A 16,637-nucleotide genomic window follows, 5' to 3' on the forward strand; every position below is an offset into this window, starting at 1 on the left:
AAATACCTTGAGGGCACAGACAATCGTGAAATGTCTTAGCCAGCATGAGCTGAGTTTGGGGTGTTTGTTACCTTTGTTTTTAATACAATTTGTTTAATCGTAAGCTTATGTAACTTACATTTTTATAATGGCCGCATTTAACAACTAGTTCACAGAATCCCTGAAAAATTTAAAAATTAGTTCTTGTGAGCAAGTTTGTCCAACTGCAAGTTACCATTGGTTTGTCTTCAGAGAAATAAGGAAAATTAATATTAATATTTGCTGGAGCAACATTTAATTACATTTGAGTTCTGAGAGCTGCTCACTTTGCTTTCAGTGTTTTTGTACATTTTTCTAGAACTCTCTGTATCTGTCAATAGGTAAATCAAAGGCAATGATTACAATCATAATATGCTAGGGGATTCTGGGTGGCTCAGTCAGTTAAGCGTCCGACTTCGGCTCAGGCCATGATCTCACTGTTCCTGGGTTCGAGCCCTGTGTCGGGCTCTGTGCTGACAGCTCAGAGGTTGGAGCCTGCTTCGGATTCTGTGTCTCCCTCTCTCTCTGCCTCTCCCACACTCGCGCTCTGTCTCTGTCTCTCAATAATAAATAAACATTAAAAAAAATCATCATATGCTCGATCAATAGATGATAGTTTTCTGCAAATTTGTGTGAGCTGAGTGTGAGGTATGTATCATCTCTTTTGAGAAAAAAAAAAAAAGGACCCAAAGAAAAAGGTATTTGCTTATTGAATGACATGTTTTATGGACAGAATTGTATCTCTTCAAAACTCATACACTGAAGCCCTAATATATATGACTTATTTGGAGGTGGGGCCCTGAAGGATGTAATTAAAGTTCAGTGAGGTCATAATGGTAGGACTCTAATCTGACAGAACTGCCCTCCTTATAAGAAGAGGCAAAGGGGCACCTGGTTGGCTCAGTTGGTGGCTCCGTCTTAATTTAAGCTCAGGCCATGATCTCAATGGTTCATGAGATCAAGCTCCATGTCAGGCTCTGCACTGAAAGCACGGAGCCTGCTTGGGATTCTCTCTCTCCCTCTTCTCTGCCATCCCCCCTTTCACTCTCTCTTTCTCAAAATAAATAAATAAATATTAAAAAAGAAGAAGAAGAAGAAGAGGAAGAGACACATGAGCTCTCTCTGTGCAACAAGGGCAGGTCAAAGACCATATGAGATTACAGCAAGAAGGCACCATCTGCATGCCCAAAAGAGACACCTCACAGAAACCAGCCCTACTGATACCTTGATCTTGGATCTCAAACTGCACAAGTGTGAGAAGATGAGTTTCTTTTGTTTAGGCCACGCTGTCTGAGATACTTTGTTATGGCTGCCCGGGCTGACTAACATAGCATGCAAATAATGCAATTCCTTGCAGTTCCATAGCAGGAACATGATGCCCATACCTCAGGCTCTGGCACAATGTCATAAAGAATTCCTTCCTGTCTGCTCTTCTGCTGTATAAACTTCTACTTAACCCTACAGGCCAAGGGTTACCACCTCTGGGGAGCCCCTCCCTGGTTTCCCCCAGTATGTGTCAGACTGTAAACAGCTCTATTACAATGATGATCACTATACTGTTTTAGTCCTAACACAAATCCTTTGAATCCTTTAAAGAAAGGTAGATTACATATTAGAAATTAAGATCCAGCATGCCACCTACCTGTGCTGCCCATGTTAGCCACTAGCCACCTGTGGCTATTTACACTTAAATTTAAATAAAACGTAAATATAATTAAAAATTCAATTCCTCAGGTGGACTAGCCACACTCCAAATACTTAATAACTGCCTGTGGCTAGTGGCTACTGCATTGGGCTCTCAGACATGGAACATTCCATCACTGTAGAAAGTTCTATAGCACCGAGCTGTACTGGACTATAAGCAATTTGAGGTGGGGGCAAGCTTTGCATCTCTTTGCATTGTCTTATTGTCCCAGCATCTAGCCTAGTGCCTGCTAGACAATAGGCATCCAATCAGTATTATCTGAATTATTAAAAGAAAAAAATAACACTATTTACCTACTTGCAGCTCTTTAAAGCTATTTATGGTTCCTAGAGATCACAGAAATAAACACACATACATAAATTTGTTTTTATGATTGGCAAGTAAAATGCTAAAAATGAGCAATTATCATTTTTCCTGGGGTGAGAACACAAATGTGCATTAAGGTGTAATTATAGAATTCATTTCAGGTGTTAATATAGCAATCTATAGTTGTTAATTCCTAAGGACAATATCGATTCTAATTTAATTTTTTTTAGGTCATCTCTGCTTCATTGCTCTATAAGTGACCCTATGGACTCATTAAATCTTTCAGCATATTTATGCAACTCTATTTAATGAGTCCTCCAACACCTTGAATTCTCTGGATCTCATACCTATTATTTCAGTGGTAAACTTCTGAGTTTAATTAATCGTATTCTTCCTGAGCTCAGAGGAGGTCAGAAAAAGGTCACCCAGTCATACACAACTCTGCTGGCAGACAACCCCTTTGTTGCCACATTTAAAGATCTTCAAAGAGACACACAATAATAGCCCTTGGGAATCTAGGTATTTAGATGTTCCTATACTAGAAACTTTTCTTTGTTTCTTTAGATATTGTTTTAATGTTTATTTTTGAAGGAGAGAGAGACAGAGCGTGAGTGGGGGAGGGGCAGAGAGAGAGGGAGACGCAGAATCCGAAGCAGGCTCCAGGCTCTGAGCTGTCAGCACACAGCCCGACGAGGGGCTCAAACCCACGAGCCGTGAGATCATGACCTGAGCCGAAGTCAGATGCTTAACTGACTGAGCCACCGAGGTGCCCCAATTTTTCTTTGTTTCTTGCTTAAATGATTCTTAAGTTAGCCCAAAGCAGTTTCCCTCACTCTCTCTGGAACAAAAGGAGAAACTCTGTCCTGTGATATGAACGAGACTTAAATGCCATTTAAATAAAGATGCTTGTCTTCCAAGATGTTTTCCTGTAGATTTCCTCGTAACTTCAGGGCTAAATAGTAGGGCTGAGTAAATATTATTTGAATGAATAAATGACAGCCATAAAACAACCCCTTAACCCTGGTGCAAAGCCCAATGTGTACCCTAACTTCTATCTCATAGAATTCAGGGCACAACTTTCCAAGCGGGAGAAAGAGTGTGTTCTAGAAGGGAGTGTGCAGAGAGAAGAGGGAGACAAGGAGATCTTCAGGGAAGCAAAACAATTTAGTCTGTGGTTTGAAGTCAGCACCAACATGTGCAAGCTGGATGGTATGGAGTAGAGACGAAGGAGGGGGAGGAAGAAAGTCAGGGTTGGGAGGGGGTGAGGGTGTCTGTCCTCAATCTTCATGATTTATAGAAGGGAGCAGTGAGCCTTAGCAGCCGTGGACAGAGAAGGTTGTGTCAGAATCCTTTAACCCTTTTGTGCGGGTCACATGGGTCAGTCTCCCCTCTGCTTGGTTACTTGCCCACAGGATGTTTTGAGCACAGAAAACAGCTGCCTGCCTCTCACCCATGAGATCTGCTGCCGATGGTGGCCTCCTGGAGGTGAGTCCTGTGTTCACAGGGCTGGAATTTTTCTAACATCTAGTCCTGGGAGATGTTCTTCTCTAAGACATTAGTTTAAAAACAAATGATTTTGAGAAACTTGAACATCCTGCCTATGAGATTTAATTCCTCTTGCTGTTGTGATCGGTTTGGGAACTAAATTCCTGGCCAGATTTGGTTGTGATCTTATGAAGGCTACAGTATATACTACCAGGAAGGAAACAGCATCTGGTGTATGTGACTGATGTCTATCCCTTGTAGCCACTCAGAGAGATCTGCTTCCTTCGACAGTGAGCCCGCTAGGTAGTCTCCCCATTTTACAGATGTGTGTACTGGGGCACAGATGGTGAACCCTTATTGCTTACTCGTCCGTGAAATATGAGAAAGAGGTATCACAGCCCTGACATCTAGATCATAAAATCATGGCTTCAGATATTTACTGAGAAAGCTGGAGGGCACAATACATGCATGGAGTCTCCAAGGTTGGACACTCCTTAATGACCTCAGGAAAGCTTAGCAACCTTTTTGAAAATTATTTTCCTCAACTGTGCAAAGGCAAGAATAGGAAGATAACACATGTGATGTGCTTTGAAGGGGCTTGGCAACATAGTAAGTGCTCAATAAATGTTAGTTTGTCATTACTTAAGTGTCAGGGAAAAAACCTTTCTAAAGCACTTCTATGGTCTTAAATTGCTCTTAATTATTTAAAAGCATGTATGAACTGTGTTTTTGCTCTTTCATGCTCCCTGTTGAAATTGGCACAGCCCAGAATAAGGAAGGCAGGCACTTAGTATATACTTGGCATAGACTGTTAATTTTCCAGTGCTGTATCATTGTCATTTTTAGGCATTGGTCACTATATACATATATATGTGTATATATATATATATATATATACACACACACACACACACACACACACACACACATATATATATACATATATAACACATATATATGTATATATACACACATATATGTATGTATATATAAACATATTTTATATATATATTTATACATGGGTCATTATGTAAAAGTTCATATATACACAAAATAAGCAAACATTCTTTTTGTTTATTTGTAATCGTGCTATACAGTGATTTGTATTTACTAAAAAATAGACATTACTAGGGTTAAAAGTATGACCTTTATAGCTCTATTTATAAATCTCTAGCAGATAATAAGAAATATACTTTTCATCAATGAAGGCTTGCATTCACAAATTTCAGGCACCTGTGTGGCTGAGTCAGTTAAGCGTCGGCTTCGGCTCAGGTCATGAGCTCTCAGTTTGTGAGTTCGAGCCCCACGTTGGGCTCCATGCTGACAAGGAGCCTGCTTGGGATTCTCTCTCTCCTTCTCTCTCTGTCCCTCTCCCCATCTCTCAAAAATAAATAAATAAACTTAAAAAATACATAAAAATGTGAAATTTCAAGTATTTATGTCATAAGTATTCTTGGGATCAATCTTAGAATTAAAAAAACACTCTTCTAGTAAATGCACGATGGCTTTATGTACTTTTTATTCATTCATTTTGTGTTTAGCTGTAGTCTATCAATGGAAATGTTTGGGGTGAGCAAGAAACATTTGGGGGAAACATTAAATGCAGCACAAAAATGTACCTTTCATATACTGGTATAAAAGGACTTTTTGTTCTTTTTCAGATACAAAACAGTTTAATTTTTTTGTTCTGTTTTAGCAATGAGACCTATTTTTCCATGGAATGTGTGAAATTGGTTTATTTTTATATTGCCTTTTATATGTGAAAAGCTAAAGGGACCAAACTAACTATGTGATTAAAGACGTTTTTAGTGTCCAGATATGGTGGGAATATCTGGTGGGAAACAACCATTTTTGCTCAGCAGGAGGCTCAGTTGATCTTCTACAGGAAAAACAAGTGGTAGACCAGATACCACAAGCCTGACAGAACATGGCAACCAAAACGTAACACTCAGGTCTCTATTGCATTTGTTTTGGAAAACAAATGTATTCTGAGCTTCACTGTCATTTACCTCCCTGGAGATAATTCAATAGTCTATCTGTGGTATTAAATGTTTCACCGTAACTTTCAAAAACACCAGGACAGTAACAAGTGCATTAAAAAAAATCCGGGGTGCCCGGGTGGCTCAGTCGGTCGAGCCGACTTCAGCTCAGGTCATGATCTCGAGGTTCATGAGTTTGGGCCCAGCATCGGGCTCTGTGCTGACAGCTCAGAGCCTGCTCTGGATTCTGTGTCTCCCTCTCTTTCTGCCCTTCCCCTGCTTCTGCTCTCTCTCACTCTTGAAAATAAATAATAAAACATTTAAAAAAATAATAAAAAAATGAAATTAAAAAAAATCCAATAATGTTTATAATTGATGACTTGAAAGATACCCTGAACATTTATAGTCAAATGAAGAAGATATTGCCAAGGTCTCCCTGATGCCTTTCTGGAAAAATTACTGTCACTCGCCCCCTGCCTCTCCACCCCACCTTTCCATGTGAGCTTTATTTATCACAAGGTCACCACAGGAACAAGATTGCCACCCCTGGGAGGACATGGAGGGAATTCACAGCCAGGCTATGGCTTTGCTCTCAAATGGCATTCTCTCCTTTTTTCTAGTGTCACAGTCCGTAGTAAAAAATAAAAATGTATTCAAGGGTCAGGGTCGTGATTAGGTCAAAAACTTAAAATACAACAAAAAACTCCATGAAAGCAGCTTGAAGGTTTTTCCTTCCAGGTGTTACAGCCAGGAGGTAGGAATGTACTAGATCCCTGCTTGTCAAATGCAGTCTGTGGAAATGTGGCAGCAAGGGCATCCCCTGGAAGCTGGTTAGAAATGCAGACCTCAGGTCCCACCCAGACCTCCTGAATCTACATTTTCATAAGATCTCCAGATAATTGATATGCTCATTCCCGTTGAAAAATGCTGAGCTAGAATACCACTGCTTGTAGTGATTGATGCAGAGGAAGAGAAAGGAATCATAGCTTTTTTTTTTTTTTGCAGTAGAGTTGTTTTCACTGATTCTTTGACACGTTTCTAAACTGTACTGCTTCACAGATCAACAAGTGTTTGAGGACAAAAAACATCGTAAGCCTCACTGTAGAACTTTACTTTCAATCCATCAGAATAGATGTATTTTGCTTTCTTTATAATCACAATAACACCTCTTTTTTTTTGAAATGCATTCGCATTGGAATGGCTTAGGGCAGTTCTCTTATTAGCTAAAGGAATACAGTAGATTTCATGATGTATTTAGTCTACCAAGTTAAAGTCCTCTCTAACATCTGAGCTGCATTTTGCTTCAACCAGCAGCCCCTGGCTCAAGCATCCCTATTAGTGAGGTATTTTCAAGAGCTCTTGATTCTAGAGAATCAGGAAATCCTGAGCTATCACCTTAATTCAAAACATCATGTGGGAATACAATGACTTTTGCTGGATTTTTAAAAGGAGGGGTATAGTAAATTGAGTGGAGTGGGTCAGGAAGACTCCCTGAGAATTAATTTAATCCCACTGGATTTTAAGATAATAAAACTGTGGGCAACCAGTGCTGCAAGAAGTAGGAACTTAAAAATGTCTCAAAAGCAGAAATAACAGTGTGAGTGTAAGAGAAAGATTGAGTTCAAAAAGGAAGTCAGTTTTGCAAATAGAGAAACAAAATGAATAAAAGGGAAGAAGACAATAAGGAAGAATGGAATTTATGTCAAGAAGAGAGAGAAGAATGGTGAAAAAATAAATACCAGAGAAAGACAGGTAAAGATGAGGGCACATCATGGATGTGGCTGGAAACTATAGCAGGAAAAGGATGGGTATGTAGAGAAAGGGGGGTAGTGAAAAACAAAGGAGCAAGTCCATGATGCCTGTAAACCTGATGGCCACATGCCACCCCTCTCTCAAAAGCGACCCCTCCCATCCAGTCCTACCTGGCCGGAAGGATGGTAGTCACCACTTGAGAGCTTGAGGGTTGGGGGGAGTAAAGTTGGGGGAAACAGAGGGATCCTCATGGCAAGTTTCCGACAAGAATGAGGAGGAACCGTCCCCCTGTGTGGAAAAAAAGGGAGGCTGTCATTTTTGTGGCATTGAAATTGATTTCTAATAATCTGTTGTTTCAAATTATTTGTCTGGGAGCTCTCTTGGAGTGCCTTCTAGAATGGAGATTTAAAATCTCCAACTCCTTTGTCTATTCCAACACTTCTGACCACAAATGCAATGGGACTGGCAACTGAATTATCTTTGGTTTCTTCCCATTCTTCGTGGGAATTAGATGCTAAGTATGATTGTAACTAGCAGTTTTGAGAAATTCTCTACAAAATCTCACTACTATCAAGACTTGAAAAAAGATTGTAATGAATCACTGACAGCAGTTGAACAGTGTGGCCCAATGGGACTGGGCTTAATGGCTATGCTTTTCTCTCTCAAAGAGAGAGGATTGAGTTTTAAATGCATCGAGCTAGTTTTGCTAGCCCTCTACATAAGTCACGTGCCAGGCATTGTTTCTGGGTGCCTAGAACTCAAGAGCATCAGTGAGCAAAACAGTCGAAACCCTTGCCCTCCATGTAAATCCACTGGGGAGGGAACACTGAATGACACACCTAAGAAAGAAGTAAATGACCTAATGAGGGAAGGTGATATATGCCATGAAAAACAGGAAGTAGAGCTGAATAAAAGGAAGAGGAGATGCCAGCAATGGGGGAGTGTGGAAAGTGTGGTCATGGAGGGCCTCTTTGAAAAGAAGTCTTTGAGCAAAGACTTGAGCAACAGGAGGGAGTCACCCAAGCGGACCCTTGAGAGATGAGCATTCTGGGCAGAGGAAATACTCCATACAACAGTCCAAGGCGGCCCCTGTCTTTTTGGGGCCCAGCAAGGAACCCAGGATGGCTGGAGTGGAGAGTAGGTCAATGAGAAAACAAAGAGGGGATGCCACAAAGTGGAGTCAGATCATGTGGGACCTTATAGACTTTTATTCCTGACAGAGATGGGAGCCATGAAAGAGTCTTGAACTGAGTAGCGACCTGATTTACGTTCTAAAAGATGACTCTGGCTGCCCTGTTGGGAATTGATATGTGGAAGTGGGAAGACCAGTGAAGAGTCTATTTAGAAATCCATTTGAGGACTGATAGTGGCTTTGGCTAGAGTGCTGCACTTGGTACCTTAACAATTATAAAGAAGTCTTAACTGTTTTATGATACTTTGCAAGTCTTGCGATAGTTTTGATTCCACCTAAAACAAAGTCCCAATAATAAATTTGAGAATTACAACAGCTTTTTATGTATTTCATAAAACCTAAGAACTACTTAAAAACAAACAATATGTAAGGTTCAAAGGAAAAGGAGAAGAAATCCTTTTTAAAATATTTTTTTAATGTTTATTTATTTTTGAGACAGAGAAAGAGAGAGTGAGAGTGGGAGGGGCGCAGTGAGAGAGGGAGACACATAATCTGAGGCAGGCTCCAGGCTCTGAGCTGTCAGCACAGAGCCCAACACGGAGCTCGAACCCGCAAACTGTGAGAACATATCCTGAGCTGGAGTTGGACGCTTAACCAACTGAGCCACCCAGGCGCCCTGGAAAAAAATCCTTTTGAACCAAAGCTAGAAGACAAGATATTTCCTATTTTCTTTATGCCACCAAAAACATATAGGTGCTGCTGGCTACTGTCTTAGACAGGATTTCCCATATGCTAGCATAATTAGGCAGGGCAAAATCCATGTTGATGCCAAAATAGTTAAACATGCTAAGCTTCCCCCAATTGTATAGGGTTGTTTGGGTGTGAGTGTGTGTGTGTGTGTGTATGATGACCATAAAAGGTATGTCATTAAGAATCCATGCAAACTATCAGAATCATCATGCCCTGTTTATTATTCCATCACAAACAACAGCAAAAGTTAAAGCCACCTCTACTGATAAACCTCTTTGAAATGTGGAATTCTTTGAAATATAAAAATATTACTTGTCTTGGTTTCAGCCACAAATTCAAAGATCTCCTTGTCAAATTCAAAGATTATCCTCAGCAAATGATTATAATAAATGCAGAAGACTTGTATCAATTGATTTTTATTGACAGAAAATGCATAAGCAGGACTCGACATGGTAGATGTTACATTAATTTGGCCTTTGGGCAGAATACGTGCACAATAGAGAATGTGACTCTTGCTCTTAGAAACGGCTTTCCTAGTGTGGACTGAAATTTTCTTCAGCATTGTTCAGTTCAGTGGTCATGGATTTTTTCCTTCTGCAATAGCTTTTCATCTGGTCTCTGCATGCTGCTTCAACAAATGTTTCAAAGCACCAAGACATTTCCCATTTGGATATTCTATATGTAAATATTTCTCTGGGTTTTCCTTTGCCATCTTTCCCCTGAAAATGTTGAGGGCCATGGCAAAATCAGGTAGTGGTTTCCCGAGGTCAATGAAATCTTTAAATTCTTTGTTTTAAAAAGTATTTAGGACGTGTTATGTTCGACTATTTTTATTATTCTAGTTATACCAAAGCAGGGCTTTAAAAACAAACTAGAGGGGCTCCTGGGTGGCTCAGTCGGTTATGCATCCAACTTCAGCTCAGGTCATGATCTCATGGTTCATGAGTTTGAGCCCCGCGTCAGGCTCTGTGCTGACAGCTCGAAGCCTGGAGCCTGCTTCAGATTCTGTGTCTCCCTCTCTCTATCTCTCCCCTGTTCATGCTCTCTCTGTCTCTCTCAAAGAATAAATAAACATTAAAAAAAATAATAAAATAAAAACAAACTAGGGATACATTTGGAATAAAACATCTAATTAGTATTGACAAAATTCACATAATACAAGGGCAGGCACACAGAGTAGAAGTCAATTCAGAAGTTTTCGTGGGCCATCTATGGTTGTATGGACTCTGTTGCTTAGGGAGGTGGGCAGATGAAAGTCAGTGGGATTAAAGTCCATCTCATCCTATTCCTAATGTTAAACCTCAGTTCTTTCTGGGAAGAGTCCAAACCCCATCAACATATACAGTCTCTGCTCTAGCAGGTCATGAGTATTTGCTTTGGATCTCCTCCCCTCTAAACTATACACCCATCACGGCACTCCCACATTTCCTAATCTTTAGGAAAGAAAGTAAAGACAAATGAAGGGGAAAGAAAGTTAATAGGGTAGAGAAAAGGGGGAGGAATCAATGGCAATCATGTGAACCTCCATTCCGATTTTGTTTAAATCTCAAACGCAGTTGCCTTACAGGGGTTAATAGATAAAAGAAATCCATGAGGGGAATGCCATGTGGGCCTAAGGGGAGCCTCTTCTCAGACCTAGGGATTTGTCTACAGGTAGGTTGTCTGTAATCATATAATCTAATTTTTAAAGAGAAATTGATTTTTTTAAATAAGAAAATTTCTGAGTATTAAATATTAGTGTGAGGGCTTTGTAATGTGCCAACTTGGGTAGGCTGAACTACATTTCCTAAAGTTCTGTTTCTGTATTTTTCCAGGGTGAGTTACAAGGGAGACTTTCCCAAGAGTTGGAGGGCTGAGGAGGGAGGCAGCAACCATTCTGTAACACACACATGTTGTTGCAGATCTGCTGAATGGGTTCTGGAATCACCTTCCCTCCTCTTTGGGTTTTCCTTTAGTTGTTCTGACTCCTGGGCCAGGTGTGTGTGTGTGTGTGTGTGTGTGTGTGTGTGCGCGCGCGCAGCTCTGTGATAAAGAGTCTCCTACAGGTTCTGCTTCTCCAGGTGAATCCCAACGAATAAAGATGTTAACTAATTCAAACATTTTAGAAACACCATGTGGGGATTTTCTATTTCTGGTAATGGTTGGTTAGGCCACTTGGACCATCCTTCCCACTGAAAATGCCTAAAAAGGCTGGATGTGATATTAAAACTATATTCTTTAAAGAACCTAAGAGCTGCAAAAATTTAAAGAACGATCAGGCCCAAACTGCAGGGACATCAAGCCTAGACAGGCAAGCCACTTTTGCCCTGAGGGCGTTTGCTAACACTGGAAATTTTGAATTCATCTTTTGAAAGCCTCGTAGGGTGGGGCCACAACTCCAAGCCTATGGCTTGTACAGAATGAGGAATCTCACAGGAAACTCTCCTTATAATAAGCCAGGCACACAGATTGTTGATTTGAAAATAAACCAGGGGCACCTGGGTGGTTCAGTCAATTGAGCATCTGACTCTTGATTTCAGCTCAGGTCATAATCTCACAGTCATGGGATTGAGCCCTGCGTCAGGCTCTGTGTTGGGCATGTAGTCTGCTTAAGATTCTCTCCCTCCCTCTCTCTCTGCCTCTCCCTCCCTCTCTCTTTCTCAAAAACAAAACAAGCAAAAAACCAAACAGAACTTACAGAATTAAATAAAACACAAAAGCTGGAATTAAAAAACTCTGTGGAAAAGTGTAAGACCAGTGTAAACAAAGAATTTGTGAATTCAAAAAAGGGCCAGAGAAAAATTGCCCACAGGGCAGCACAGAGATATGAAAAGATGGAAAATACTGAAGAATTACAAATCTGAGATGATGGAGTAAAAGGTCCATTTTATTTTATATATAAATAACATGATGGAAGCCATTTTTGCTGACACTATGGCTGAGTTTCTGCAGAACTGAGGAAAGTTATCCATTCGGTGACCTCAAACACATATTTAGACACATTTTAGAAAAACTGCACAGAATAGAAGATAAAAGTCCTAAATGCAATAAAAGGAGGAAAAATACAAGTTATTATCAAAAGAATTACACTGAGGCTAACAGCTTCTCAATAACAAGAGAAGCCAGAGGACAGTGGAATTTTATCTTCAATGCACTAAAAGCAAATAACCGTCAACCTAAAATACCCAGTGAAAGTATCATTTCAGAATGGAGGAAAATATAGACATTTTCAGATGAAAATGAAAACAAAGCCAAAAACCTCAAAGAGTTTGCCACCTGTAGACTGTATAAAGGAACTTCTAAAGGTGTAGAAGGTAATGGTCCCAAATGGCCAGTCTGAGACATAAGACAGAATGCTGAACAAAAAAGTCTTGTGAATATATAGATAAATCTAAATGAACACTGACTGTGTAACAAAGAATAAGAATGTCTCATTTGTTTAGAAATGTATAGAATCGTTAATACATTTCACAAATAAATCAAAAGGAGACAGAGTTAAAACTGTTCTATTGCTCTAGTATTGTGCAGGAGAGTCAACATAGCCAAGTTTTACATCAAGAAAATAATAAATAACTACATTTTTTAAAAGACAATTATTCACATTGATACAAATGACAAAGAAGTTCCTTCCACAGATAAAAACAAAAAACAAACCATTGGGTGGGTCTACCAAGACTTGACAATGAGCAAAACATAGTCCACTGGCAGCCAGTTTACACTCTGTGGTCTGGCTTCTATGAGAGGGTCCAATGGGTGATGGCAGGGAGAATCCACATTTCCCCATCAAGTTGCAGAGGATTGGGGGACACACAAATGAATTGTGTAAGGAAGAAGCTTTTACTTTAAATCTCCTAGTCTCTTTCTCCCTGAACACTGGGAAGACAAGACTACAATCTCTACATTGAGAGTTCTGTCTCAGGGCCCAGTGGTCGGTCTGAGAAGACTCACTTCACCCAGAAGGATGAGTCACTCACCCTGTTGGTTCTAAAGATGTCAGGGGAAATGAGGAAAATCAGTCTCTATTCCCCTAATGGAGGGGAAAAAAAGGACCAGTAAACTACATGATGAAATGTTCTTTCTCTATAAATTAAAATGCCCTAAAGCTTCCTGGAATTCTCTCTTATTGATGAGCTCAATTAAAACAGAAAACCTGTGTTCTAAGAAGCATCAAAGACAAATTAAGTGTCAGAGAAAAAGTAAATTCCACATTTATCGACTGTTTTATGAGGTTATGGAGATGGTTCATTAAAAAGTCCCCTCAAAAGACAATTCTTCTTATTACGAGAGCCGGTAGCTGCAAAGTGATCAATATACGTTGGAATATTTGCAGCAGATTCAGGGCAACTCCTGATTAACGATGCTTCAACATGTTAAAATAAATCTTTCTGAAGTGTTCAAGAAAAAGGCAAGAGGTCCTTTTTTTAATGAATCCGTTTAGACTTGAATGTGACCACAGAAGGTATGGTTTCTCTCTACAGGCAGTTGGGGTGTGAGTTGCTCATATCACCTTTTGTACACATATACACTTTTCCTATTGGCTTTGGCAACCTCAGGTATGGAAATCCCAAGGAAACCAATTATGTCACCGAGAGTTCAAAGACTGGCTGGGGTTTACTGCATCCCTCTTAAGAACTCTGAAGCTATAGATTTCATAAAAAGACACACCTTGAACAAAGCTGAAAATAGCATACACTTAGGGACTGAATGAAATGTTTCACTGCTAGGAAACAGGCAACTGAACATTTCTCCAGAATGTAAAATTCTACTGAAAAGGAGCTGAGTATTCTCTTTCAAGGACGTCTACTGTTGTTTGCAACTTAAGAAATTTCAGAGGGACCTATGTACAGGAATACACAGTGTAATTTTACATCAAATCGAGGGCCAAGCTATTTATCTATTGTATCAGTTGCCTCTAGAACTCACCTACTTCCAGTTTCCCCAATGCCCTCAAAAATGAATACAAAAGAAATAGACTCATTGATCTCTTTTTTAGTGGGAAAAAAAATGGACACTATATATGAAAAAGGTCTGGTACATGTCACAAAGTTGGACGTTCCAAAATAAACTTTCACACTGTGGCTGGCCAAATTTGGTTCCCTACCAAATATGTGCCAGTAGGATGGAAATTCTTGGTCCAAGTATGGAAATGAAAGGTTTTTTTTGCTTAAAAAAATTTTTTTTACCATTTATTTATGTTTGAGAGAGAGCAACAGAGTATGAGCTGGGGAGGGGCAGAGAGAGAGGGAGAGACACAGAATCCAAAGCAGGTTCCAGACTCTGAGCTGTCAGCACAGAGCCTGATGCAAGGCTTGAACTCATGAACGACGAGATCATGACCTGAGCTGAAGTTGGCTGATTAATTGACTGAGCCACCTGGGCATCCCTGGAAATGAAATGGTTTTAATTGAGGCACATTGTCCTCTGACTGTTCTACTGGAAGGTGGGAATAATTTTAGGAACTTGAGTTGATACTTACAGATCATAAGCACGCGGTTGAGTAAAAGGTTAGAAGGTTGCACTTTGGGTTAATCTTCATATATAACTTGCTCTAAATCCAGTCAGAACTCCCTGCCATTGAAGAACTGTTGTCTTTCAGCAATTGGCTTTTAAATTTCCTTTGTTAAAAAAATAATTGTTCAATTTTGAAGGAGTTGTTTGGTTATCACAGGCTTGAAAAATTATGCAGCTTGTGATTGTGGTTCAGAATAGCTCAAAACAGTAATACCAGGAGAATATAGGAATGTAAATAGCTTCCTCCCTGTTTAGGAGGAGGTTAGGAACACTAAACACATTATTACATTAGTTAGAATAACTGGATGAAGAGGGACTAAATGATTATATTTGACGATATGGTGAAAGAAACTGACAAACAGGAAGAAATATGACGCCATGTGGTGTATATTTTTGTTGTAAGCAAAAGATTAGCCATTATTGGTTTCTAGATAAAAAAACTACTTATTCCACTTTAAAATACTTGAAGAAGGAATCTGTTACCCTCAGTAACCCTTGGTGAACTTTGTCATGCTTTCTTCTTCATAGGAAGGTTGCAATTATCTTTAATATTACCTACTATAGAGTCAACTCAATTTCTTTGTCCAACATTCAGTAATGGAACAGCTCATAAATTTCTAGATGTCATAAAATCATTCTACCTTCTCATCTTTCTAACCAAATGGAACTGACTCAGTTAACCTCTTTTATAAACACTGCTGGTCAGTTTCATTCCCTTGAGTTCCTGCACTTTCCATATTGTTTCTGCTTTTGTTACTTTCCTTCATATCTATGTCAAACTTCAAAGCTTCATACTGGATGTGAAGAGGGATTATTTCAAAGCTGGTGCTATCCTATTTCTGGTCCACATCCAGCAATTACAGGAGCGTGAATGAATGCTATGTTGGCCTGGACTTTCACTTGCCTACATTTGCTGTCCTGTGCTTTGTTCTTTCTCCACATGACCTGCACTTGATCTTATTCATGTCACTGTTTACTATTGCTCCTTCCTACCATGGACATTTCCTTTGATCAGCCATTGTGTCCTACAATATTAACAGTCATGATTTCTTATTTTATTATTAAAGTCATGGTTCCGAAGCACAAAATTTATCAGCTCTGAAGAACATCCCTTAATAAATGCTTTAGTTTGACATGAAAACAAAAATCTCCAAGGGCAACCTTCAAATCCAGATGCAAGGTGGTCATAAGGGCAACGTGGATGAGAAACAAAGAGATATCACTTGTTCCTATTTACAGTAAAAAATGAAGGCAACAGAAATAACAAGTGCTGGTGAGGTTTTGGAGAAAAAGGAATCCCCATGCACAGTTGGTGGGAATGAAAGTTGGTGCAGTCACTGTGGAAAATAGTATGGAGGCATCAGTACATCCACTACTGGGTATTTACCCAAAGAAAACAAAAACACTAGTTTGAAAAGATACATGCATGCTTCCCTATGTTTACTGCAGCATTATTTGCAATATGGAAATATTATAAGATATGGAAGCAATCCAAGTGTCTACCCATAGATGAATGGATTAAAAAAAGAAGTATATTTATATAATGGAATATTACTTGGCCATAAAAAAAGAATGAGATCTTGCCATTTGCAACAACGTGGATGGAGCTAGAGAGAATTATGCTAAGTGAAATCAGTCAGACTAAGACAAATACAATATGATTTCACTCATATGTAGAATTTAAGAAACAAAACAAATGAACAAACAAAAGGGAGACAAAAACAAACGTTAAATACAGCAAATAAATTGGTAGCTATTAGATGGTAGGTGGTTAGAGGGATGGATAAAATAAGTGAAGGGGATTAAGAAGTACATTTATCATGATGAGCACTAAGTAATGTATAAATTGTTAAATCATTATATTGTACACCTGAAACTAATATAACACTGCATGTTAATTATACTTCAATAAAAAATGAAAAAAAAATACAATAAATAAACATAACACCTCCCAAAGCCCCTTCTTCATATATCATCACACTGGGAGTTAGGGCTTCAACATGTGAATTTTGGGAGGACA

The 16,637-nt window shown here is 39.4% G+C and overlaps 1 protein-coding gene and 1 long non-coding RNA gene across 7 annotated transcripts in view; one reads left to right on the forward strand and one right to left on the reverse strand.

Moving 5' to 3' along the window:
* Positions 1-16,637, reverse strand: part of PLCB1 (phospholipase C beta 1) — a 695,363-nt gene that overhangs the window by 65,188 nt on the left and 613,538 nt on the right. Inside the window, exon 32 of one of the 2 annotated variants that reach the window (XM_060612326.2) lies at positions 7,416-7,533. The exons of the other annotated variant lie outside the window; for it this stretch is intronic. Coding sequence (XP_060468309.1) covers positions 7,435-7,533 — 99 coding nt within the window. The 3' untranslated portion in view covers positions 7,416-7,434. The remainder of the gene's footprint in view (positions 1-7,415; positions 7,534-16,637) is intronic. 2 annotated transcript variants of the gene reach the window in all.
* The window catches only part of LOC132665369 (uncharacterized), a 94,801-nt gene that overhangs the window by 15,598 nt on the left and 62,566 nt on the right, over positions 1-16,637 (forward strand). The gene's annotated exons all lie outside the window — the stretch shown is intronic.

The sequence above is a fragment of the Panthera onca genome, chromosome A3 (genome assembly GCF_046562875.1).
Source record: "Panthera onca isolate mPanOnc1 chromosome A3, mPanOnc1 haplotype 2, whole genome shotgun sequence".
In the NCBI taxonomy this organism is placed as follows: Eukaryota; Metazoa; Chordata; class Mammalia; order Carnivora; family Felidae; genus Panthera; species Panthera onca.